General features: G+C 39.5%; 3 protein-coding genes and 1 long non-coding RNA gene across 5 annotated transcripts; 2 read left to right on the top strand and 2 right to left on the bottom strand.

Annotated features, from left to right (window-relative positions):
• The first annotated feature begins 7 nt into the window (after positions 1-7).
• Positions 8-4,743, top strand: PIG-Q (phosphatidylinositol glycan anchor biosynthesis class Q). The gene is made up of 7 exons (XM_028171180.2): positions 8-842; positions 1,421-1,546; positions 2,217-2,352; positions 3,302-3,446; positions 3,538-3,730; positions 3,820-3,934; positions 4,533-4,743. The coding sequence occupies exons 1-7, from the start codon at positions 288-290 to the stop codon at positions 4,709-4,711; spliced, it is 1,449 nt and encodes a 482-aa protein (XP_028026981.2). The 5' UTR covers positions 8-287; the 3' UTR covers positions 4,712-4,743.
• nudE (Nuclear distribution protein nudE) lies at positions 4,739-12,132 on the bottom strand. 2 transcript variants are annotated; one of them, XM_028171183.2, is made up of 7 exons: positions 11,552-12,132; positions 11,315-11,468; positions 10,708-10,844; positions 10,340-10,476; positions 9,933-10,088; positions 9,616-9,698; positions 4,739-7,005 (listed from the first exon to the last, which is right to left on the bottom strand). In XM_028171183.2, the coding sequence occupies exons 1-7, from the start codon at positions 11,623-11,625 to the stop codon at positions 6,895-6,897; spliced, it is 852 nt and encodes a 283-aa protein (XP_028026984.2). In that variant the 5' UTR covers positions 11,626-12,132; the 3' UTR covers positions 4,739-6,894. The 2 variants fall into 2 exon arrangements, with proteins under 2 accessions (XP_028026984.2, XP_028026983.2); XM_028171182.2 differs by having other exon boundaries at positions 4,739-8,636; positions 11,552-12,125.
• Positions 12,133-12,605: 473 nt separating this feature from the next.
• Positions 12,606-13,682, top strand: LOC149501131 (uncharacterized). Its single transcript, XR_016324505.1, has 2 exons — positions 12,606-12,697; positions 13,609-13,682. It is a non-coding gene; the product is annotated as an uncharacterized LOC149501131 (long non-coding RNA).
• Positions 13,683-22,626: 8,944 nt separating this feature from the next.
• On the bottom strand, positions 22,627-24,320 carry LOC149501130 (uncharacterized). The gene has a single exon (XM_089734233.1). The coding sequence runs from the start codon at positions 24,046-24,048 to the stop codon at positions 22,642-22,644; it is 1,407 nt and encodes a 468-aa protein (XP_089590359.1). The 5' UTR covers positions 24,049-24,320; the 3' UTR covers positions 22,627-22,641.
• Positions 24,321-24,373: the final 53 nt, after the last annotated feature.

Genomic DNA, 24,373 nt, shown 5'->3' with positions numbered 1-24,373 from the left:
AAATATTTGAGAATTTGTCTCTCATAAAAGCTGATATAGTTATAAAGATAAATAATTCCATTAGGGATACGTACACCCAAGTACCCAGTGTTTCATAAATTACACAAATAACCTCATAAATTACAGCTTAATTATAAAGGAAAAAAAATAATTAATAGATACCTAATATTTTTTTATCTCAATTATGTCTGTGTACACTTGAATTAATATATAAAAATGCTTAAGGATTTAATTTTGTTCACAAACGGTGTAGTTGCCTAGTTTTCTGAAATATTCAACACATAACAATGAAGAGTCAACCGATCAATATTTTTTTCCCAATTTTCCCCAAAAATAACTGCGTATGTTTTAGTGGTTACGTTGAGAAAGATCAACATGTAATAAGTATCTATATTACAAAACTGTACGATAAACTATCTTTAGGAACGTCTGCAATAAAAAGCAACAAAAAAGAAAGGGAAAATCAAATAAGAATACACGGACACTGTTTTGAAACAATACCAGCTAAAACACAGAGCTTTAAAAATTATATGATATTGGATCTTAAATTTCACAAAGTCAATTTATTAATAATTGATGGCATCGAGATATCTGCAGATAACAGTATTGTGTTACTATATGACCACTATAAAATTAAAGAATCACAAACCCCAATCGATTTTACACCATTTACTAAACTAAAAAGATTGATATATGAGGAACAAAACGAAAAACAATGTAAAGAATGTGATTTAAACAATGTGAAAGTACCCTGGTTATCAAATTCAATGTTTCTACAACACATCTATGTTTACTATCAACTAATTCAATGGCTTATAATTTCTGCAAAGGCAAATAAAAAAGTAAGTTTTACTAAAACAATTAAACAATAAAGAAAAATGACAACAATATTCTATCTTTAAAAAAAAAATAGACATTAATTTGACACTTAATTATTTGCTTATTTTTGTTTGAATTCAGTACCAGTGCAGTAGTCTGTGGCACATATAGATTTCTGTAAGAAAGATCTCTTGTCTAGTAACAGTAACTTTTTACCCTCCACTTCCAACCGAGCTCAATTGAGGACTTAATGAGATGCCGTTGAAGTTCACACCAATGTTTTACTGCTAATTTTTGAGGTCAAATTAAAATCGATTAAAGGCAGCCTCTACCACTTGAAAATTCATAAATTATTCTAACTAGTTATTAAACTTTTATTATTATAATTATAAAAGTGTAAAATGAGATTAACAACAAGAAAATAGTAGTATTAATAGTTTGAATACAATAATTAGGAGACTGCTTTGTAAAGTTAAGTTTTTATAAAGATCAATTGATATTCAATTTACCAGACAATTAGAAACAGAAAATTGATTACAGAATCTACAATGCTTAGAATGAAATATTAGTACTTGTTTAATTAAAAAGATGACAATTTCAGGTAACAATAAAACAAGGTAATTTAATATTGGCAATAATAGCAGATGTGATATTAGGCTGTATCTTATTGCAACTGCTGTTAGGAGACATCCACAGCATTAGCTCATTACTAATGGGCATGCTCGAGGTAAGTACACAAGAGGAAACAGCTATTAAGTATTTTATTTATTAGGATTAACATTATTAATAAAAATTACTAATTTTCCCAATGATTAAGATTCAAACATAATTGGGTACTAATTAATGACCACTCAAATTTAATTTTAATTTATAATCTCCCATTTTTTCTTTGTTACTATGTACACATTAGGAAAAACAACTAATTTAAAAAAATATTGATAGCACAAAAGCTAATTTTAGTAGCTACTTAATGAAAAAGAATAAAAAATGCTTCCTGACAGTTTAAAGGTGTATAAAAATCCTAAACAAAGAGTACATATATATATTATTTTATATTTTTATTATTAATATTAAAAAGTTTGTCTTTTCATACTATGTGTCATATAAACATTACTAGGTAGTAAATACGTGTAAATTATATGTAAATAAAACTAAAGATCAAGTTCAAGTTCGTAGGGTGACTACCATTTGAAAATACAGCTGAGACTGACCCCATGTCTTGGAGCGTCACATGATGTCTAATGGCTTTCAGTAAACACTTAATACCGAGTGAGCTGTGAGCCGACCCTTCTATGCCAAAAAAAAGTAGAAAGTTGATATTTTTAAATTTTAGCACAATATTTATCATTCAATTATTAACTTTTGTAAAATTATTGGTTTCGTTACTTTTCTTGCAGAGGTTAATAAATTCACTTTATTCATTGTTAAAATGGTTAATGGGTGCACCAGTGGGTTTGAAGTTGAATAATGCTTTCAACAAAATGTTAGGAAAATACTTTTCTTACCATGTTCAGCTGTGGTGGCTGTTTTTAGGTAAATATGATTTACAGTTATACTTAAAATTCGCCTAATCATATCTATCAAAAATGATGGTAGTTATTACAATCAAGTTTGCGTTCGGCTGTGCATTGAATTTTTTATTTCTCTATCAGACGAGTTCGCGAATTATCTGATGGTATTAGTTACCAGCGTGCTCCAGTGTACTTAGTGCGAGTTTCTTAACGTTCTCGATGCCGTAAGAGTTAAGCCAATTTTGTAGTTGGAACAGCGCCCCTAACGGCAAACGTACGTAAACGATCCCATTCCATACAAATATGAGCTAACTTTTACGCTATCGAGAACGTTAAAAAACTCACACTAAGTACACAGATTCTACAGCGCAGATGTCGCCACCATATTAAGTAGACGCAGATGTTTTCAGGGCCGATCTGTTTTTAAGTAGTAACTTAAATCTAGATACCTAAACGTAAATACCTTTGCTCACCATGAAAAGTCGAAGTCTTAATTGCTATGGTATTACGAGCACCCACTGTATTATAAAACAAAGACTCGGAACTAGCGTCTGAAGGTATAATGATATACGTTGTCGATGTGTATATGGACTCCGGTAATCACTTAACACCAGGTGGGTCGTGAGCTCGTCCATTCAAATAAGTCATAAAAACTCAAATTATTAAGAAAATAAAATATTGAAATAATTTTTTTAGTCCTTAGATGGGTGGACGAACTCACAGCCTACCTGGTGTTAAGTGGTCACTGGAGCCCATAGAGATCTACAACGTAAATGCGCCACCCACCTTGAGATATAAGTTCTAAGGTCTCAGTGTAGTTACAACGGCTGCCCCACACTTAAAACCGAAACGCATTACTGTTTCACGGTAGAAATAGGCGGGTCTTTCTACTAGTTTCCAGTTTATAAAATGATGAATAGTTGTATTAGTTCTTTTCACACTTTTTTATGACTTTATTAACGCAATTTCAGATGTTTCGGGAGAAAAACTTGACTTAATACTACACATATACCGATATGTGGGTTATTTAGGGCTCACGTTTCAAATAGCAGTGATTTCGGATATGATATGCATTGCAACGTTTCATTCATATTGCATCTATGTTTATGCTGCAAGGTGAGAACTAAAAAGCTGTATGAAAAATGCATAACCTAATGCTAACCTATTAATAAATATTCCTAATAAATAAATATTTCTTAAATTTCAGATTGTTTAACATGCAAATATCAGGTCTGATTGCATTGTTGAGACTCTTCGTTGGTCGCAAATACAATCCACTGAGGGGCAGCATAGACTCTTGTGAATATACGAATCAAGAATTATTTGTAGGAACTGTGGCTTTTACAATATTGTTGCTTTTGCTGCCCACAACAGCATTGTATTATATTGTGTTTACATTGGTATTGAACATTTATCATGAAATTTGTGATTAGTCACTTTTAAGTATTATGAATATTATGATATATAAGATACAATCGTTCATTTTCAGTTTAGAATACTATCTCTGGCGCTTCAGTATATATTAGCGCAGCTGATCTACATTATACAAACATTCCCGTTTTATGTGATATCCCTCTGGGTGTTACAATCGCCAAAAGTAGCAGGTAAAACAATGTTGCTTATTTTTATTAACTTGTCGCAATTAGCACGAAACCTAGTAATACCATACCAAGCTGACTGCCGCGCAATGATTCCGTTTTATGCTATCCATTGATACGGATACGTAATCATGTAACTTCAATGAACACAACAAAAAAAAATAGGTGTATGTAATCAAAATATAAAAATGTTCTAAGTTGAATAATCTACATGTAACCGTCCATAAGCTACGATTATATTGATACCGGCCAAGACGAGATGAGAATGCACCAGAAGTGCACCAACTAGAAAATATATATTATTATTATCTTTAACGTAGATTCATACCCAACAGGAAACCGTACCCGGACCCAGAGGTACAATCGACACACGATCCAGCAGGCCAATGTAATGATTTAGCTCTCATTGCCTTTTAACTAGGATAAGATGCATATTTCTTGGATAGAATTTAGTTACCTATTAACCACATGACTTATTCGTCAATCGACGGATGTGAGGCTCGTGGCTTGCAATGTTTTACTACAAGTTGATTTAATGTCAAAAAACGAATGACGGTTGACAAAACCGTAAAAGTGCATTTTAATTATAAACAATTATTTGCAGGAAACGTTTTAATAGAAAGAGTGAACGGTAGAAACTCACCGTTAGTTGTGGAGGTGCAATTGTTGAGCAAATCCTTAACAGATTTGGTAGCCAGGTTCAGACCGCCCGTTGAAAAACCGAAAAATCTTGAATGGACCAATCTATTATCCAATGTTCTAGTTGGAAAACAAATTGTATAAAGACTGCTGTTAAATAAAACAATTTGATTTATTATCAAGTTTTTTTTTTAATATCTCAATATTTAATATTGCGCAAAAAATAAAATTGTTGGTCACCACACGCGTGAATGCATATAGTCGGATTTTTTATTAGACGAAGTAAACTGACGTTTACTGTGTTGTCAGTTTTTGATGAAATAAAAATAGTGTTGTGACAAAGTGAACGATTGAAAAACTTTTGAATTAATGAAATTGCCTCGATTGTCTAGTGAATAGTTGGTGTGCCGAATTGCCGATATCGGGTACGGGGTTCGTATTTTAGGCGTGCTATGTACATACCAACGAGTTTTCGACGAAATATTATGTTCTTATAGTATCTACCTGTACTGAATACCGAGTGTTTTAAACATTAAGAAAACATTGCGAGGAAGCTTGTAAGACTGTCCTATTTCCAATACATCATATAGTTGAAATTATAGATGTATAAAATATAACAATTATAGGTATGTAATGAAAATAAAAAAACTGATTGTAGTTACATACTACTAGTAACATATATTGGAGCACTTTAATACAATTTTATTGTAAAATATAAATAATATTCTTTTATAGTTTGAAATTAATGATTAACTCTTCACACTCATTGTTCATTCATGTGATTGAACGAGAACTGAACGCATCACTATTACTTTAAATATAGCAACATTATTTCACAAAGTGACATTAGCTACTGTCAGCTGGCTTCGTCTAATTAAAAATCCGACTATAAATGCTTACGTTACAAAACGATTTGCAGCAAAACTGGGCAAATACACAGATATCGTACAATTGTAAAAATCCTAAACCAAATTTTATTTAAACGTATCACTAAAACTTAGGATATGATTCAGAATTTATTTAAATAAAAACACCTGTTACGAAGACAAAAATTAATATAAAACTAATTCTAAATTTGCAGTCCAGTGATATTATTGAAAATGAAACGGAATGCAACTTCCAAAGTAAATGTAATCTGAAATAACATTATGTAGGTATATAACATTATGCATCTACATAAAATCTTCAAATGATTAACATTTTAAGGCAAGACTTGTCAGTTATTAAATTTAACATTGCTTTTTACGTACCTAAACCTTATGAGCATATTTGTATGATTGTTACAAAAGAATACTTGGGACAAACGGCTATAAAATTATAGCACTTCTAATTTTTGTTATTTTGCATATATAATATTCGAGTATGATGAAAACCAGTACATTTCAGTAAGTATTAATTGTATTTCCATGCTAACGAATGAAAATATCAACATAAACATGCATGCAAGTTGGGTTAGTTACGACAAAGTTCATAGGAGGGCCGTGGAACGTTTCAAGATCATATTATTAAATATTTCAAAGTTTTCCATTACGGTATAAAGACGACGAAATTTTTTTACACGGAAATTTGAAAACGTCGATGTAATTTTGGATTGTATTCTTCTTCTTTTAAGAATTACTATATATATTTGAAAAGTAGAACGAACAATATAACTCGCTAATGCATATTATGATATAATAAAAATCAATTTTATATAGTAAATACTTTTACAAAGAATTATCAGAATACCGATTTCAAACATACTTACTCTGATCACGTACGATATTATTTACACTAAATCACTTTCGAAAATAATTTTATATGCCCATTTACAATGACTTACAAAAAATTCATATTGAAGTTATTATTAAATACTCCTTCATCAACACTAGCGTGTTTTCTTAGCGATGACTCTCTTGACTTTCGCGCGACTGGAGGGAATCCTAAACTTGCCGAATTCTTATCAGTAATGATTGTCATACAATCCACACGCGCACAAGTACCATACAAGAAACACCACAATGTGTCGAAGCTATTCACTACAAGGCGTGCTGCAGTCCTGTCGGATCTGCGGTGGGTAGGCCAAAAACACATCGTTCAACACATCCGATACTTAACTATTTGATCATCACAGATATTATTAGTATATTAGGAAAATGTGATTAGACGATCACAGATTTTAATTTTTTCATGAATATTTAGTATTAACAACTTGAAGCAATATACGTTCGTTTGATCTGATTGATATATGTATTTAATATAATATCACACTATAACACAAGCCAGAGTTGCGGCGGCCTGTTGCAGACACAAAAAATGTAGATGAATGGATGGCGTTACGGATTCTCTTAATTCTTGAGTACACATCTGTAGTCCTTATTGACTTCCGAGGTCGTGTTTGGTGAATGCTCTTTAGGTCTAACTGTACCACGACACGATGCTAATTTCGATTCCAAAGCCTACAATGAGAAAATTTCATACATGAATGTGACGTTAATATTAGTAAGTGAAAGGAATGGAAAATGTGTAATTTTAACCACCACTTGTTGAAAACCAATAGAAGAAGCGAAGCGAAAACGTTTAGAATTAACCCTTTACCTGAGAAGACTAAACGAAAGATGTTATTACCAATCTACTATACATAATGGATTACACTACACAAGGCTTAAACTACAAATAGGTATAATGGCCATATTGAAACTACTTATGAAATACTTAAATATTATGTGTTTATCATATTATAAACCAATTTTTTCTACATGCCTATAACCGGGTAACCATTCTTGGATTTGATGTTTGTGAGCCCAGAGGGAGGCGTAGTGACGTCACATGTGTCTATGACAAACACTAAATCGATTACATATATATATTTACAATCATTAACTTATTATGAGTTTGTACACGACTAGCTCCACAATTATTTCTCATCTAATTTGGATACAATTTCCTGTGCTGTATTAAGATGTGCTTGAGCACAATAAAACAACTGACCACATGGGTATGTGTTTGTTGTTGTATCATATGAAATTATTGTCGCAAGTACATATGTCGTGTGGAGCTCAACATTACTACCCAGCCCACTCAGTGTGCTTAGTGTGAGTTTTTTAACGTTCTCGATAGCGTAAAAGTTATCTCATATTAGTATGGAAGGGGATCGTTTGCATTCCTTTGCCGTTAGGGGCGCTGTTCCAACTGCATACAAAATTGGGTTAGCTTTTACGCTATCGATAACGTTAAAAAACTCGCACTAAGCACAGTTTCTCGCCGGATCTTCTCAGTGGGTCGCGATTCCGATACGGTGGTAGACTCTGCGAAACACTGCTTTTGTTAGGGCTAGTGTTAGCAAATTCTCTGAGGTTAAGCCCGTGAGCTCACCTACCCGTACGTGCGTAGCTGGAATAACCCCTTGGGCTACTAGCAATAGCTAGGTAGGTTAAGTAGGTCACTCCTCCGCACTGCGCAACAAACTCAGATTTTTTATGGCATAGGTCACAGAGTTCGTTACCAGACTCACTCACTCATACTTTATCATCACTACAGTTAGGCGGTAAGGCTATAATTATACATTATCAATATTAACAAATTAACCTACACATAAAACTTTATGCTATTGAAATAAATGTACGTTTTGTTCGAATAAAGCTTGGATTGAAATCGAAATAAATAAAAATTGTGAATTTTATTATTTCGACGTTTGCTTGAGTTTTCCTTGGTCATGATTTTTTCTCATAGATGCAAAACTTAAGATGTTTTCTAATCCCTCACGCGAACGAACGGCAAAGGATTTTCGCAACTTCCCATTTTCGCCTTGCGTCGAACGCGCAAACGGCTGCTCCGAAGCTCTTTGCGGACAGTGAGGCTGTTTCAGTGAAACGTCACTCGTGTTCTCAGGTCCCGAGAATTGTCGCGTATACAGTCTAGGTTTTCTGTATTCCACGGAATCACTTTTGGTCAATTCATAATTATTGGGGATCCTATCTGGCTTTAGGTCCGGTTCGCTCGTGGCCTGTGTCGGTTGATTAGTGGCTGCGGCCGGTGTATTGCAGGAGCATTTAATCTTACCACAATCACGGCAAAGAAACCTCTCAAGCTGCAAGCAATAAATTTCATGCATACTACAACAACACACCATGCCAACTACACAAATATATTTTTATGATTTTTTTTTTACTAACTACTGAATATTTACATTTAATGATTGTCCAAATATGTTTTACTTACGCCTAATGTATAAAAAAAAAACGTTTTCTGCGTCTAAATGGTGTGGTGAAAGCTTATATTCATTTATTTTACTAGCTTATTACTTCACATATAAAACACCCAGCTGCTGTACTGTATGTAAATATACTGTAGTGTATGTAGTTTTTACACGCTAGTGCTAACTAAACTTTACATAGTTCTCAACTTAAATCATGATATTAAATATTAAATTTGTTTGCTTTAATTAAAACTAAAACATAGATTGTGTTTAAACAAAAGGGTAATAATATGTTACAATTCTAAAACAATTGTGAATCTCAGTTATTTTTGTTTGTTATTTAAATTCCATTGCAAATTCTATTCGATATACCAGAAAATTTATATTGAGAATGACTATCGATTAGACCTTCACTAAATCGAATCTATGTTGAACATAAAGAATAAGATAATATCATAAATACATACATATACATATACTTAGACATATATTGAAATATATAAACGAAATACTATTAGAAAAGGCAGCCTTAAAAATGATAAGTAGCATTTATACATTCTAAGCTTAACACTGAAACATAATATGTGTAAACACAATAAGGTATTACCATAAAATATAACAAGACAGGCAAGTCTTATTTTTTTAGGTTGGCATAGTAGTTCCCAATTACTTTCGAGTACCTACATAATATACAAAACATTTGTACCATAGGGGACCATTTCAGTGTTACTGAACAAAACGTAAAGATTTTGACTAAGCAGTTTTACAAAATACATTCTAACAAATAAACTATAACAGTGCTTAGCAGTAATACAACTACAGTGAATAATATATAATTTTGCAATAGTGTCATAATATACAAGATACTCACCCCAACCTTCCTAAGGAGATCACCAACTAAATTTATTGCTGAAACTCTGGCCGATGGTGTCATTGCGTTACCATTTATTTCCCCTGTGACAATTCGATTGATTCAATATTATGTCAAAATGATAATAAATATCAACACAACCTTGAATTAAGATGTTTTAAAATAGCTAACTTTGGATATTATCTAGTGCTCTTTCCTTGTCTGCAAGCTTACACTAATAAAAAAGGTTTGTAGCTTCATTTTTACAGTTGAAATACAATACAGTTAAATACCTTTAAAATATGCACAATAACCATTCAATAAATAAATGAACTTACGTTTTTGCGGTGACATAATGGATGTTTGTGTCTCAATCTCAACTTGATTCCGAGTTGAATTTGAAAGATGTCCGTTCATTAATGTTGATTCATTTGCATCTTCCTCTTTCTTACTTGATGGAATTCTTTCAACAACTTTTAATTCTTGTTTCAGATCTGAGGAAAGAATATATGGCCAAATTTAAGATGATCTGATTGATGAAGATGATCTGATGATTATCCAGCGATGCGACTATGGAACTACAGAAAACATGTTCCGTAATTAACACATGTTCAGAAATTACTTCCACAATGAAAGAATAACTTCATTTCATAAAAGTTTAAACCCACTAATTATAATTTGGGGTTCACTAATAGTAGTGCATATTGTAAACCAGTGCTGACCATCTTACAATGAATAGTCTTACCTCTAGCTTCATCATTTGCTCTCTGCAATTTTATCCTAAGATTTTCTATTTCATCAACTTCATTTTCAAGAACTGCATTCCTCTCATACGCTTCATTTAACATTGTTTCTATACACGATACGGATTCTGATATGACTCTGAAAATATGGATACAACATTCATCAATTTTGCAACTTTGTTGAGATTTTGGGTGTCATTATCGGTAATTTTATTTCAAGATGTTTACAATACTCTGTGCCATAGAATATGTCACCATAAAATCAATGTTTTAATCACAAAAAAAAAAGTCACAGCAGAGTGTGTACTAAACACTACACATTATAACATGCATCACAAGTTTATACCTCATTTAGTAAGATTTGATTTACCTTTGACCTCTTTCCAGATCATCGTTCTTTTGTTCCAATTCCCTCACATATGCTGCCTGCTTGTCCTTATCTATCTTTAAAGCTTGTAGTTCATTTTCTAAAGCATTAGTCTCATACTGACTTCTTTCCAGCTTGTTCTAAAAAAATGTGTTTAGCTCAAATACAAAACTGGATATTGTTTGTTGTTGTGAAGAACATGATGAACTAAAATACATGGCAAAAATGTGTTCATGATAGGATGATGACCTCCAACCACAATCATCAATCATGATGGACACAACTAAGAAGAAATTGGACCAGGCTAAGTAAAACTTATGGCAAAAGTGTAGATATCCATTTTTTTTTATTGGCCTTGTAGCATTCAAGCATTCATACAACTTCCTGGTGGTGAGTGGTTACTGTTGTTCATGGACATTTGCAATACCAGAGACAGAGCCAAGCTGCTGCCTAAAGTATATCCAAATCCCACATTACACCTAATTAATTAGAAATATGATGGCTTTTTATCTCAAGTTTAGAAGTTAATTTTTTTAGAAAAGTTAGATCAATGTCATTTTACTATATATTTTTTTAAGAATTTGTATATAAATGACCTGAATTAACTTACTTTTAACATTTCAATTTCATTTTTAAGGCGTTGATTTTGGTGTTCCAGATCTCTGTTCTGTTTTTCAACTTGCCCTAATGATGCTTCCAATTCCTTTTCCAACTGAGCCGAATTTTCTGTGTATTCATCTAATTCTTGCTGAATGTCGTTCACTCTGTAATAATAAAAATGTATGAATCATACTAGCAAATTAACAAAAAAGCAAAACATTGTGCATGCAACTGATAAAGAACACACTTCTGTTCATAGCATTCTGCTAGATTTTTCCAGTACTCCACTGTGTCACAATCTGCTTGTTTCGGAGATTGCATGATCCTATTGAAGCTTACAACTTTTAGCAAATAATTTCCAGAGGCTGATCAACGAATCATAACAACGTACTGTTACGTTGTTTTAGAAATTGCTTGTATAATCTCTATTTATACATGAATATAAAGTTCGCTCGCTGTGAACAATATTTTTACGTTTGTAGTAAAATTTCACCCATAAACACATAAAACTTAAAACATAATACAACTTCGTCGTCAATTCAAAATTCCTATTCCAAAACAGTTTAGAATTAAAATGGCTGTTCTGAACTCTCAAAAATGTCAATTGTCAATATGACAAAACGTGAGAATCAGAGGTGATCGTCCCGGCCATAGACCTAGGTTTCATACTACAGTGGTCCCGGCTAGTTTAGTAGCGTTGTTGGCGTTTGAATATAAATGTAATTGCAAGCAACACTTGACACTTGTTTTTAAATAGCCCCCATGGAGTTAGTAAGTACTTATTAACTCCATGATAGCCCCTCATCACCTACAGAACCCAATCCCCTCAAATTAAACCGTCCAACAAGCGTTTAGGTCGAATTACTACCGATATGTCGAAACGAAGTTTACCGATCTTTTTTTGTATTTTTTTTTTAAAATTAAATTACAAATTTAACAAAATTATTAATTTTTCAGTGGAAAAATTTACAAATCCATCTAGATTTGTAATCATTAACCATTAAACTAATATTACGGTTTTACATAACAATAAAACCGATATTATGTGCCGACAAGGAAAACATACAGCATTGTATTATGAAGAAGCAGTGTGTACTTAGCTTAAATTCCTTGTCTATGTCCAACCATAGACAGTCAATTTGGTTCCATCTTTAGCCGCTAGGTGCTGCCAGCAAGTATAAAGGAAGTGCAGCCATCTTTGATCTTCATAGTCTTCACCAGGAAGAACTTCCTGCAATGCTGTATGTTTTCCTTGTCGGCACATAATATCGGTTTTATTGTTATGTAAAACCGTAATATTGATGTGCCTTTGGAAAACATACAGCATTGTATTATGAAGACGTGTTTGTTATCTGCTGGTGAAATTATTAAGCACAACGCTATGATGAAATAGGTAAGCTATAATAAAATTATGAAGCGCAATGATAATGTTCATAATTTATATAATTATGCTTATGTTATGAAAAAACACAGCTGTTGTTGTTAATTCAATGTTAATGTTAATTCAATAATTAAAAAATATTTATAAGTTTGTAATAAACATTTTATCTTGTATATACAAGAAAATGTATAAATTGTATAAATGATGTATATACAACACGAGTAAATGATGAGTAAATGTTTTGAAAAAAAAGAATCGTGAGGATCTTTAGGAAGCTCTATTATTCGGCAATAATTATTGTAAACGTTTGGATGATTTGCAATTGCCTCTAGAAAGTATTTCGTCCATTGGTTCATTATCAATCCATCTCAGAGGCTACTGCTGATCTACAACTTCTTAGAGATGGGTTGATGCCACTACCTCGTCAGGTTGAACGAAGACCAGTTTCCAATTACAGTACGGTATGCCGCTTTTGTGACAACACACATAGTTAGAAAAAAGTCCTTACGAATCTTACTGGGCATGTCTTTAGTTTCATGTTTAGAAAGCACTTATGCAGATTATTGATGAAAATGGATTTCAATTTTAGACCCAAAGACTGGTATCAGAAAGATGTTTTTCTCTGTTATCAAAGAAACTGTCTTTAGAAATGTTGAGCAAAGTAAGGTTATTAACTCTGCGTCCAGTAGCCAGCAACATGGTTGTTGGTGTCCTTCAAGCTACCTTGAGGCGTGATCTGGTGGCTGGGTTTGAAGAAAACCAATTTAGAACTATTCTCGGATCTCATGTGAATGGGACTATACTTAGTAAAGTTGTAATAAGTAGTTGAATTTTGTTTAGTTATTCCGATGGCTTTTTTAGAATAGTAATTTTTATTAGAGAGCTTGAGAATGTTTGCTGTCCTACATGTATGTTGTCCACAGAAAGTCGACAGCGCTGCTTTATGCAGAAGGATTGTTTTACAGGCAAAATTTTCTTTTTGGAAAAGAAAAAAGAATTTGGCAACATCTGCAGACTTAGGATCAATTTTAAAACTGTAGCACCATATGCACCATCTTCTAGTTGCTGGTAAGTATGCTGGCAAAGTGGATTGACACCAGCTAATTTTCAATAAATCTTCTCCTGTGTAGACCAGTCTATTATTTGTACAACCTCCCCCCCCCCGTTTCCAAGCTTTCAGGGTTAATGTTTACCCTGTGGAGGAGGCAGGTTTTGGATTTCGTGCGAGTTATCTAGCGTTCGGGATCTGAGGGCTTGGAAACCCAAATGCTTTCGCTCAGTCTGGAAACACTACCAGGTAGGTTCCCTAGACACTGTTGAAGTGAGTCAGTACTCTGGGGAAAAGGTTGAGAGGAGGAATTCTCCATGCTAGTTGCATCCTCTACGGTCTGCTGAAGGTATCCAATCTTGGTCGGCGAATGGGTTTATATCCGGATGACCCCACTTTCGAAAAACTTTTGTGGTCACTTGTGGTAAAAAATGCCATTTCGCAGGTTGATTTCCTCGTGATAGCCTATCGGCTACGATGTTGTATCTCCCCGAGAGATTATAAGCTGACAGTTATCTTGAACTTATCGCTTAGTTTAAAAATCGAAAGGTCAACCGCTAGTGAAATACTTTCAGATTCATTTTGATTGTCACTACCATTGCAAATAGCTCTTTTGTGGTTGAGCCGTTTCAGTTGTTGAGCTGACCATAGACAGGACGTTAATATTTTGTCTGATTGTAACCCCTACCCATATCCGAAGCTTCCGTTGCCAGGAAATGGTTGGTTTTGTGTCTCGGCAATGTTTGACATGTGGCTCCGCGTCAGCACTGCATTTGTAACCCGTACACATGTCCGAAGCTTCCGTTGCCAGGAAATGGTTGGTTTTGTGTATCGGAAATGTCTGACATGTGGCTCCGCGTCAGCACTGCATTTAATTGTTAACACATGCAGGATGGCCTGTTTTTTACGGGGGTGTTTTTTCTTGAAACTTCGCAAGAAAATTTGCAAGTTAACATAGAGCGATGTAATTCCGTCAGAGTTTGAGCTAGAATTTTGTTGAGTGGCCACTTTATTTCTCGCAATTTTTTATCGAATCCCTAGCCATGTCATCTCTTGAACCAGTGTACTAATTGATTTTTTGTAAGGCTGACTTGGCAGCCCAAATAATCAAAGAGCTTCACAGCTTATGTGGCCTGAAGACTCAACTTGGACTTCTTTTGATGGACCAGGAGGGACTTGCGTAGGTGGGATAATACTCATCATCCCTTTGCACGCAATGTTTCCGTGACTGAGCATGCTATGCAAGCAAAAAAGGTGTATTTGTCTTCATGGACCAAGAGAAAGTCGCGTAGGTAGGTTAACATTTGACTTCCCTATGTACGTAAGGTCTTCGCGACCGAGCATGCTATGGGAGCAAAAAAGTTTATTTGTCTTGGTGAAACAAGATCAAGTCGTGTAGGTAAGCTAGCACTTCGACTTTGCACGCAATGTCTCCGCGACCGAGCATGCTATGGAAGCAAAAAGGTGTATTTGTCTTCAAGGACCAAGAGAAAGTCGCGTAGGTACGTTAACATTTGACTTCCCTATGTACGCAAGGTCTCCGCGACCGAGCATGCTATGGGAACAAAAACGTTTATTTGTCTTGGTGAAACAAGATTAAGTCGTGTAGGTAAGCTAGCACTCTACTTTGCACGCAATGTCTCCGCGACCGAGCGACCGAGCACCCTACATAATGGAAATTGACATGCCAGCCCAGATAATCCAAAATCTTCACGGCTTCTGCAGCCTGAAGTTTCAACTTGGATTTGTCTTGGTCGACCAAAAGGAAGTCGTCTAGGTAGACTAGCACTCGAGTTCCTTTTGCACGCAAGGTCTCTGCGACCCAGCATGTTATGGAAGCAAAAAAGGTTAATCCAAAAGCTTCACAGCTTCTGCAGCCTGAAGTTTCAACTTGGATTTGTCTTGGTCGACCAAAAGGAAGTCGTCTAGTAGACACTAGCACTCGAGTTCCCTTTGCACGCAAGGTCTCTGCGACCCGCATGTTATAGAAGCAAAAAAGGTGTGGCTCTGAAGCCAGACCGAAGGGTAGGCATGTCATTTCATACTAACTCATAAGAAGGTACCGATTCCTTCCTGAAGGTACTGATACTGGTACCTTGGTACTGATCCTCAAGAAGTATCGACGAAATTTTGCGACCGATACTAGAAAAATATTCCTGAGAAATGTTCAATTTTATCATCCAGTCCCCTGGGTGGAGAAAGTTTGGTACCGAGGTGTCCGAAAACAGTTAGGTGTTTTATCTTTACGACCTTGTTCAACTCTCGAAAATCGAAAATTGGACGCATTGATCCGTCGCTTTTCTTCCGCAGAAAAAGCAATTTTTTTTTTTTTTTTACTGTTTTGGTAATCATACATGGTTTACAAATTATTACAATTTTGGTGGCACTCAGTGCCTCCCGTCGGTGTCTTCAATTGCCCCCTCTGGATTGTGCCAGATGTTACAGACTATAATTGTTTATAATGTTTGGCTTGCCTTTTGTACCAGGTTGTGACAAATAGGATTGTAGCCCTCCGAGGGACTGAATAGATTTCAATTTAGTATTATCAAACAAAAATTCCTCAATGAGTGGTGCGTTGGCAACAGGATACTTTGTTAGGGATCACGGAAATTAAACTTTGACGTCTTATTTTTATCCATACGGCCCTTTTTTCCGCATACAATTTAAGACGCTTTTACGGATAACTTGTACGACGATTTGCCAAAGTTTTCAGTAATTATGTTACAAAGATTATTAGTTTAAATCTGTTGTGTTTTTGTCAAAATTTCCGTATTGACGAGATCAATTTGTTTACAACAATTTTCGTTACATTCAATTGTTACACACAGTTGATGCATTATTAGATTTACAACGTCACTGACCTGGTGGGATAACGAGCCGATTCGAAGATCGACCGTTACCTTTGAATCCCCTCGTTTCTTACGCAGAGACTCCTTTTGTTCTTTCTCGCTTGACGAGCTGTTCGAACGCGAGGCGTCTCCATCGCGTCTCGCCTGGACATCTTCCCTCTCGGAAATTATGGAGCTTGACTCAACATCACCTCCAACAGATGACGCGTGATTCATGGCGTCCGATGATAAGATTGGTAAATAATACTCGTAATGATTGCAAAATAACACTCATAGAAACACAAAATAAATATTTTTTGCAATTAATAAGAAGTCGAATAAATATTTGTGGATTTGCGACTTCACAGTACGAAAGTACACAACGCTATGAATATCAATTTTTTTTTTTTTTTTTTTTTTTTTTCCTACCTAAGCTGAGAGCCTTGAGAGGCTATGTCAGCGTAACCCTAACTTTTGTAGGTGAGCTCACGGGGCTCAAACCTGATGACGTTGCTAACACGAACCCTAGCAAGAGTCGTGCTTCGCAGAATCTACCACCGGATCGGAAACGCGACCCACTGAGAAGATCCGGCGAGAAACTCAGTGGGCTGTGTCTGAGAGTTAATTTACTCGTCGAGCCCTATCGTCGCAAGCGACGGGTTCGACGAGAACGGTGACCGGTGCTTGAAGTACCTAGAAGCACCGTTAGTGGATCGGGAGGATCCGAGATGACGTGTTTTGGGCGACGTCGACTGCTTTCCATTCTGTCCGCAGGATCGGGAATGTAGTTACCGGCGGCCACGATGAGAGGGTTCTCGTGTCGTGCCGCTTTATCGAAGTGGCGCATGGACGCCGACTGTAGATACTTACTGATGGACTCTAAGTCCAGGTCGTCATGGAGGTCGACGTTCCTGACGAACCACGGGGCTCCGACGGCTATCCTGCAAAAACGGGATTGAATAATTTGGAAGGATTTTAAGTGTATGCGGGCCGCGTGAGCGAACACTACACTTGCATAGGTCATGACGGGGCGTATGCAAGTTTTGTAGAGTGTCACCTTATTTCTAAGGGACATTTTACTTCGCCTACATATCATCGGGTAGAGACGTCCTAGAATGAAGGCGGCACGATCGCGTACCGTCTTGATGTGGGGGCGGAATGTCATCCTACTGTCGAGGGTGACGCCTAAATATTTGACCTTCGGGGCCCACGGTATGGGCTGGTCGAACATCGTGATTGGGCGAACGGCGGGGGCGGGGGTATTGACGCGCCTAGTCGGAAGGGGGATGCTCAGCGTGGTGTTCGGAGGGCGACCCCTTTTGAAGAGCACCGCTGTGCTTTTCGTGGGGTTAATGTCGATGCGCCACTTCCGGAACCACTGTCCCATGGTGGTAGCTGCGGTCTGAAGTCGTCGATGAAGCAACGCCTTCTTCCTACACGAGTAGTAGATGGCGGTGTCATCGGCGAAGAGCGCCAGATGGGTCTCCGGAGACCGGGGTATATCGTTGATATACAAACTGAATAGTAACGGGGAGAGGGCGGAGCCTTGCGGGACTCCGGCTGTGACGTGACGGGGCCGGGAACGCGTTCCCTCGACTCGATATCGGAACGAACGGTTCGACAAGTAGTCTCGTATGATGAGCACGAGTCTGTCTGGCACTCCCATGTTATACAGTTTGTATATCAAACCGTTGTGCCAGACTTTGTCGAACGCCTTCGCTATATCGAAGAAGAGGGCTCCTGTCGGAATGGGTTTTCGCCTGTTCAGCCCTAGTAAGATGTGCTCCGTGAGGCGGTGCACTTGATGGACGCACGAGTGTCTGGCGCGGAATCCAAACTGCTCGTCTATCAGAATTTTGTTCGCGGATACAAAGTCCCAGAGGCGTTTACGAAGGAGCCGTTCGTATAATTTGCCTATCGCCGGGAGGAGACTGATGGGGCGGTAACTCGCGGTTTCGTTATTCGGTTTGCCCGGCTTGTGTATGCCGATAACGTCCGCTTCTTTCCACGCCGCGGGAAAGATGCAGTTCGTCATAGCAGCATTTAATATCGTGGCCAACATCGTTATCAGTTGGGCTGGTAACAGTTTTAGCGCGCGGTTGCGGATGCCGTCGGAGCCGGGAGCTTTCCGTGGTTGTAGGCTATCGATCGCCTCCTTAACCTCGGAAGTGGTAATGGGGGGTAACGCGTCCGAGGGCGGCAGGGAAGCTCTGCGCTCGACCTCCCTGTCGACGAACTCGGTGTGTTCGGGGTCCGCGTGTTGAGTGCTGGTGGTGCACTGTTCTTGCAGTGCATCGGCCAGCAACTCTGCCTTGTCATCGTCATAGTAAGCCGGTGGTTGGCCTGAGGGGCGTACGAGAGGCGGCATAGTGACGATAGTTTCGGACTTGAGGGTCCTAGCTAGTCGCCAGTATGCTTGGTGAGTGGGCGCGAGTTCTTTTAAATAACTGTCCCAGTTTTCGTTTCGGGCGTCGCTCAAGCGGGATTTGACCTCCCGCTGTAAGCGACGCATCCGAGTCCGGTTTGAATCCGTGGGATATCGATCGTAGGCCCGGATTGCCGCGTTCCTAACTCTTACGAGGTCCCTAAGATCGGGGGAAAGTCTGATGCGGTGGAAGCTATCCTCCACATCGACTTGCTTTGAAGATCTTGTGATCGCCGTCGAGACGTGATCAGTGAAGATGTTTATGGATTCGACGGTGTCCTCGGGGGATGGAGTTGAATCCGGGCCGCAAGGGAGGATTGGTGGAGCGGTGTCAGCTAAGCACGTGCCTAGCTTCTTCCAATCCACCATGGTCCTCGTATCTGGTTCGCGGTTGAGGGGGCGACCGAGCTGCATGACGACAGGTCGGTGGTCTGAGTCGAGTTCTGACATTGCCTCGATGGAGCGCAAGCGCAGAGTTACGTTCCTCAGCAGTGCCAGATCTATTGTGCTCGGACGACGCGCGGCGTTGTACGGATAGCACGTGGGGGTCGGGGGGTTGAATATTTCGAATGTGAGGTCGTCTATGAACGCGTCGAGACGCCTACCGTTCACATTCGTACTATGGCAGTTCCACCTAGTGTGGTGGCAATTTAAATCGCCTGCCAGAATGACCGCGTCCCCCATACCGAGCAGTGTCTCGAGGTCACTGCTCAGGAGGGGTTTGTCAGGAGGGAGATATACGGATGCGATGACGATCGGCTGGTGTCCCGTCAGCGCGATGCGGCACACTGACGCCTCGATATGTAAGAGCGAGGGAGTATCGAGAGGGACGCAGTGCAGGGCCCTCCTATAGTAAATGACAGTCCCGCCCTTGCGGGTGGAGAGTCTGTCATTCCTAACCATGACGTAATTCGCGACTTTGGGGTCGCGACGCGAGGGCTTTAGGAAGGTCTCCTGCACCAGAAGGATGTCGATGAGATTGTCACGTAGAAACTCATAAACCTGGTCGCGCTGACGCGCGAGTCCGTTAGCATTGTAGAATGCTAACTTCAAAGAATGGGGTTTTAATCTCGCGTTGCACGCCATTGATTACCGGTAATCAAACCAGCGTGCGCTGGACGGACTCGATGACGTCGATGTACTCGAACGTCGCGTTTAGGCGGTCTTCGGCCGTGACTGCTCTGCGCATGGCGTCGGCGAATGCACGCATGCGGTCAATATTTATCGCGGCGATGTAGTCGCGAATAATTGTGAAGTCGTTTGAGTGCGCGGGGCCGGGGCGAGGCGCGGGACCGGGCGCGGGCGCGGGGGCGGGGCGCGGCGCGAGTAGAGGTTGCGGCGCGTACCGCGGTTGGGGTGCCGGTGTCGTTCCTGCCTTCGTGAACGGCAACGGTTTCGCCCACGCGGAGACGGTGGGCACCGGAGCCGGTACGAAAGCCGGTTTCGGCGCGCGGGGCGCCGAAGTCTTTGGGCCAGTGGTTTTAGGGGGCGCGTTTGCCGGGCGCTTCCGTGGAGCCTTGGGGCATCCACGGTAGTTAGCCGTGTGTCCCTGCTTGCGGCAGAGTACACAGCTCGGCGGCTCCGTCGCTGTCTCCTTTACTCGCGAGCAATCGGTGGTCGCGTGATCGTCTAAACACTTCACGCAACGCGGTCGCGCGTTGCAGTTACGCGCGGAGTGGCCATATAACTGGCAACGGTGGCACTGCCCGGGAGTGCCGCGTTTGTAGGGGGCCTCTACGGTGACCCCCGATAGGCCGCACACGGTGCGGAGACATGAGGCAATTTTCTTGCCCTCCGGTGTGGCTTCCAGTGCTACGAGCACCATATCATACGCGAATTTGTCGCGCCCGCTGTGCATCCGGTGCACGCTTATGACGGGGTAGGACTGACCTACCAGGTCATTCTTAATTTGCTCGACGTCGAGCTCTTTAGGGACTCCGCGTACTACGACGCGGAGTTCGCGCTCCTCCTGGAGCGCATAGGTATGATAACCTATGCGTTCCTTGCGGAGGTAAGCGGTCAACGACCTATGGTCGTCGGATGTTTCCACCTTGATCTGAATTCCATGCGGGATATTCCTCGCATGGACGACATTGATCTTTTGGGCCTTAAGGGCCAGGGACACGCGATCCCAAGAAGACTTTTCCCGCAGGATGACCGGCGGCGGCGCGGGAACTTTTCGAACGGGCGCGGGCCCGGGGCGCGGCGACGGGGTTGCGCGGCGAGGGGATTCCGGTAGGTTGTTTGGGCGCCGCGGACGGTTCCACGGCGCGGGCGCGTTTTTTCCCGCGCGCGACGGTGGTGAACCCTTCCGAGGTTCCCGGTAGGGGACTCGCGGCGGACTCGTACTCCATTTCCGACTCGGAGTCGGAGCCGGAGCTTACCGCTACGGAGGACGCGATCGACGCGGGCGCGGGGGTGGGGGGCGACATCGGCGAGTCGCGAGGTACCGGCGCGGGGGGCGACAACGGAGAGTCGCGGAGTGCCGGCGCGTCAAGGCCGGCCTTGTAGGCTTCAAATCTTGCTATTATGTCCGGACAAAAGTCGCGGACGAACTTAAAAAAGAGCGCGCCATTGGCGTCACTCATGGTGAGTGTGTGCCCGGGGGGGGCGTCCCCGGGACTTAAAGCAAACTCGCCGAAAGGCGAGTCCCCTGAGTGGGATTTATACCCCCTGCGCTGTACTTGCCAGCAGTGATTTGCAGGGGGGGGATGCCTATGCCGTGAAAACGGCAGTCAGCTGGGATTGGGGTGGAGAGTTTGGGAAGGTGGGGACCCCACTGGGTTGTGAGTGCCACAACAAGCGGTGATCGCAGCGGGGTTTTTAGTCTTTAAAAAGACTGTTTTGCACGACGGATAGATAAATAAATTTAATAATGAAATGAGTGAATGAATGTGAATTTGGCGTTTTCGAATGCAGAACAAACGAATTCGAAATGTTTTTTCGACCCAAGGTCGCTACGCCAGCGCCCGTGCGTCAGGAATTCACAACAAAGTCGCGATCGACGCGACAGCGACAATGTCGTGTAAACCAAAACACAAGTTCGCGACGGCAGCGACAATAATTCGAGAAAACACGTCCGGACTCGACAGCGTTGCAAACGGAATTGAGAAAATGAAGATCAAAGATGGCTGCACTTCCTTTATACTTGCTGGCAGCACCTAGCGGCTAAAGATGGAACTAAATTGACTGTCTATGGTTGGACATAGACAAGGAATTTAAGCTAAGTACACACTGCTTCTTCATAATACAATGCTGTATGTTTTCCAAAGGCACATCAATACTATTATTAAACCATTACAGACTAGTCAGAGCTACCTCTATTAAAGAAAATAAAACGAAATTCAATGTATGAAAATCTACCTTCCCTTTGGTGAAAGTCAGGGACTTTAACCATATATGGTATAATATGTTGTTGGACGGTTAAAGGACATCGGGCACCTTTGTATGGGACACTTACCTACAGCGAACAAAAATGAAATTAGGTCTGGTGGATAGGCAATTGAATCTAGTTTACAATGGTATAGGTCCCATATCTGTGAGCCGTGGGAATAAGGAGAAACTGGACATTAAAAAAATATATTTTTTTTTACTTTTTTGTGCAATAATTCAAGAGGAAAAAAGGAATAAAAAAAACATGTTTTTCTCTTTACTTTTATTCTGCCGCATCCAAATCTACAAGAGTTTCGTCTAAAAACGCCGCAGGTGCGTGAAATTCTTCTTGATATATAGCCCAAGATAAAAAGTATACCACACTGGCGATGTGCGCGCAACTCCCTACAGTGCGGCGGCCGTGTATACAGGAACAGTAATACCCTTCGAGGCTTTGTCTTCCTTGCAATGCCGGATTTATTAGTATATATGTATAATAGCGTTTTGCTCTTATGTGACGAGACTGTATTCTGCCTCGTATTAATATTTTATTTTCTACCAACTCTCTGCGATGGTATAATTCCATTATATACACTCCGTTTGGCCGCATGTGTTCATGGCAATAAGATTTGGCCAATTTCAAATGGTATATTCCCAAGGTAAATAAAAATAGCTCGTCGTAAGTTAATTGTGGAAAATCTCTTAATTCGGGATTGTTTGCCTCTATCGGCGTGAATGCAACTCTTTGCCTGTTTAAGTTGTTTCGAATCACGTAATCAGCCAATTCATTTTCTCTATTTATATTCTCATTTATTATATTTATAAACTCTGCGGCATGAGCGTTATCTCTATATGGCTGATAAGTGGCATTGATAAGTGCTGCAGTTATTTTAAAATCAGTCATCATATTTGTAAGCGCTACATTAAAATAAACATGGCGGAATATTTTGAAGTCTTTTTTAAAGCGACCATTAATAGTCTCTACCACCCAACGACACATAGTGATTAGACGTGATTTATTTGCATCTACTGTGCTCAACTGCTCTCCTCTCGTCCTTGTTGGCGGCATATGTGCATCATATCCATGCTCTTCGATGGCAGGGATAGAGTCTCTAAAGCCGCGGTCCAATATGAAAATATCGTTGGCGTTCAGAAACCAATACCAAACTTCCTCCTCCATCATGTGACGCATTATTTCGGCATCCGTAGTAATAGCTGGATACGGGCCTAATACGTCTACAATATAGCCGTCTGTGCATACAATTAAAAAGGGTTTTATTAAGTTGCGGAATTTGTGCAGGCTATACGTTCTTCTCTGAAAAAGGAAGTTGGAGCTTTTTTGCACGTATATGTATGTTCCATCACACACAAGAATGGCCGCAGGTTCATTCTGGTTACCTCCAAAAATATGACTCGGGATGGTTAAGTTGCGAGCTACTACATCTTCTCTCGTCATGTGATCCAAACCCAGATGGCGGGGAACAAACTCTTCAGATAAACATTCTCGAGCTATTTTTAGTTTTCGTTCCAATGTTCTTCTCGACATATTAAACATAGAAGCTATACGCTCGTCTGGTTCACCTGTTCTTATTTTAACTAAATACAGTCCCAAAACAGTAGCAGAACTGTTGGTTCTATCACGTAGAGAAGATGTTTGATTCAAAATATTATTGAATTGAATTTTATCCATACCCGTATAAAAATGTAGTTCATTGTCATCTATCTCCTCAACATTTTCGAAGTCCAACTGAGTTCCTCGTTCCAATCCAATTTAGTAATTAGGACAAATAGTCAACTTAAAATATGAATTTCATTTTACTTTTATTTCCATTTTCCCATTGTTATGAATTAAAATAACCACATAATATTAAATATGATTGGAAGCACTATGATTTAAAAGTGTTTTGGTTTATGTTCGCGACTTTAAAAAAAGCGGGTAAAAAACGCCCAATGATCTTTGAGGGGATTGGGTTCTGTAGGTTGATGAGGGGCTATTTTAAAAACACACTGCTTCA

This window comes from Bombyx mandarina, chromosome 17 (assembly GCF_030267445.1).
Source record: "Bombyx mandarina strain Sakado chromosome 17, ASM3026744v2".
In the NCBI taxonomy this organism is placed as follows: domain Eukaryota; kingdom Metazoa; phylum Arthropoda; class Insecta; order Lepidoptera; family Bombycidae; genus Bombyx; species Bombyx mandarina.
Note: the sequence above shows the minus strand (reverse complement) of the source record. Positions and strands in the feature narration are given on the sequence as shown.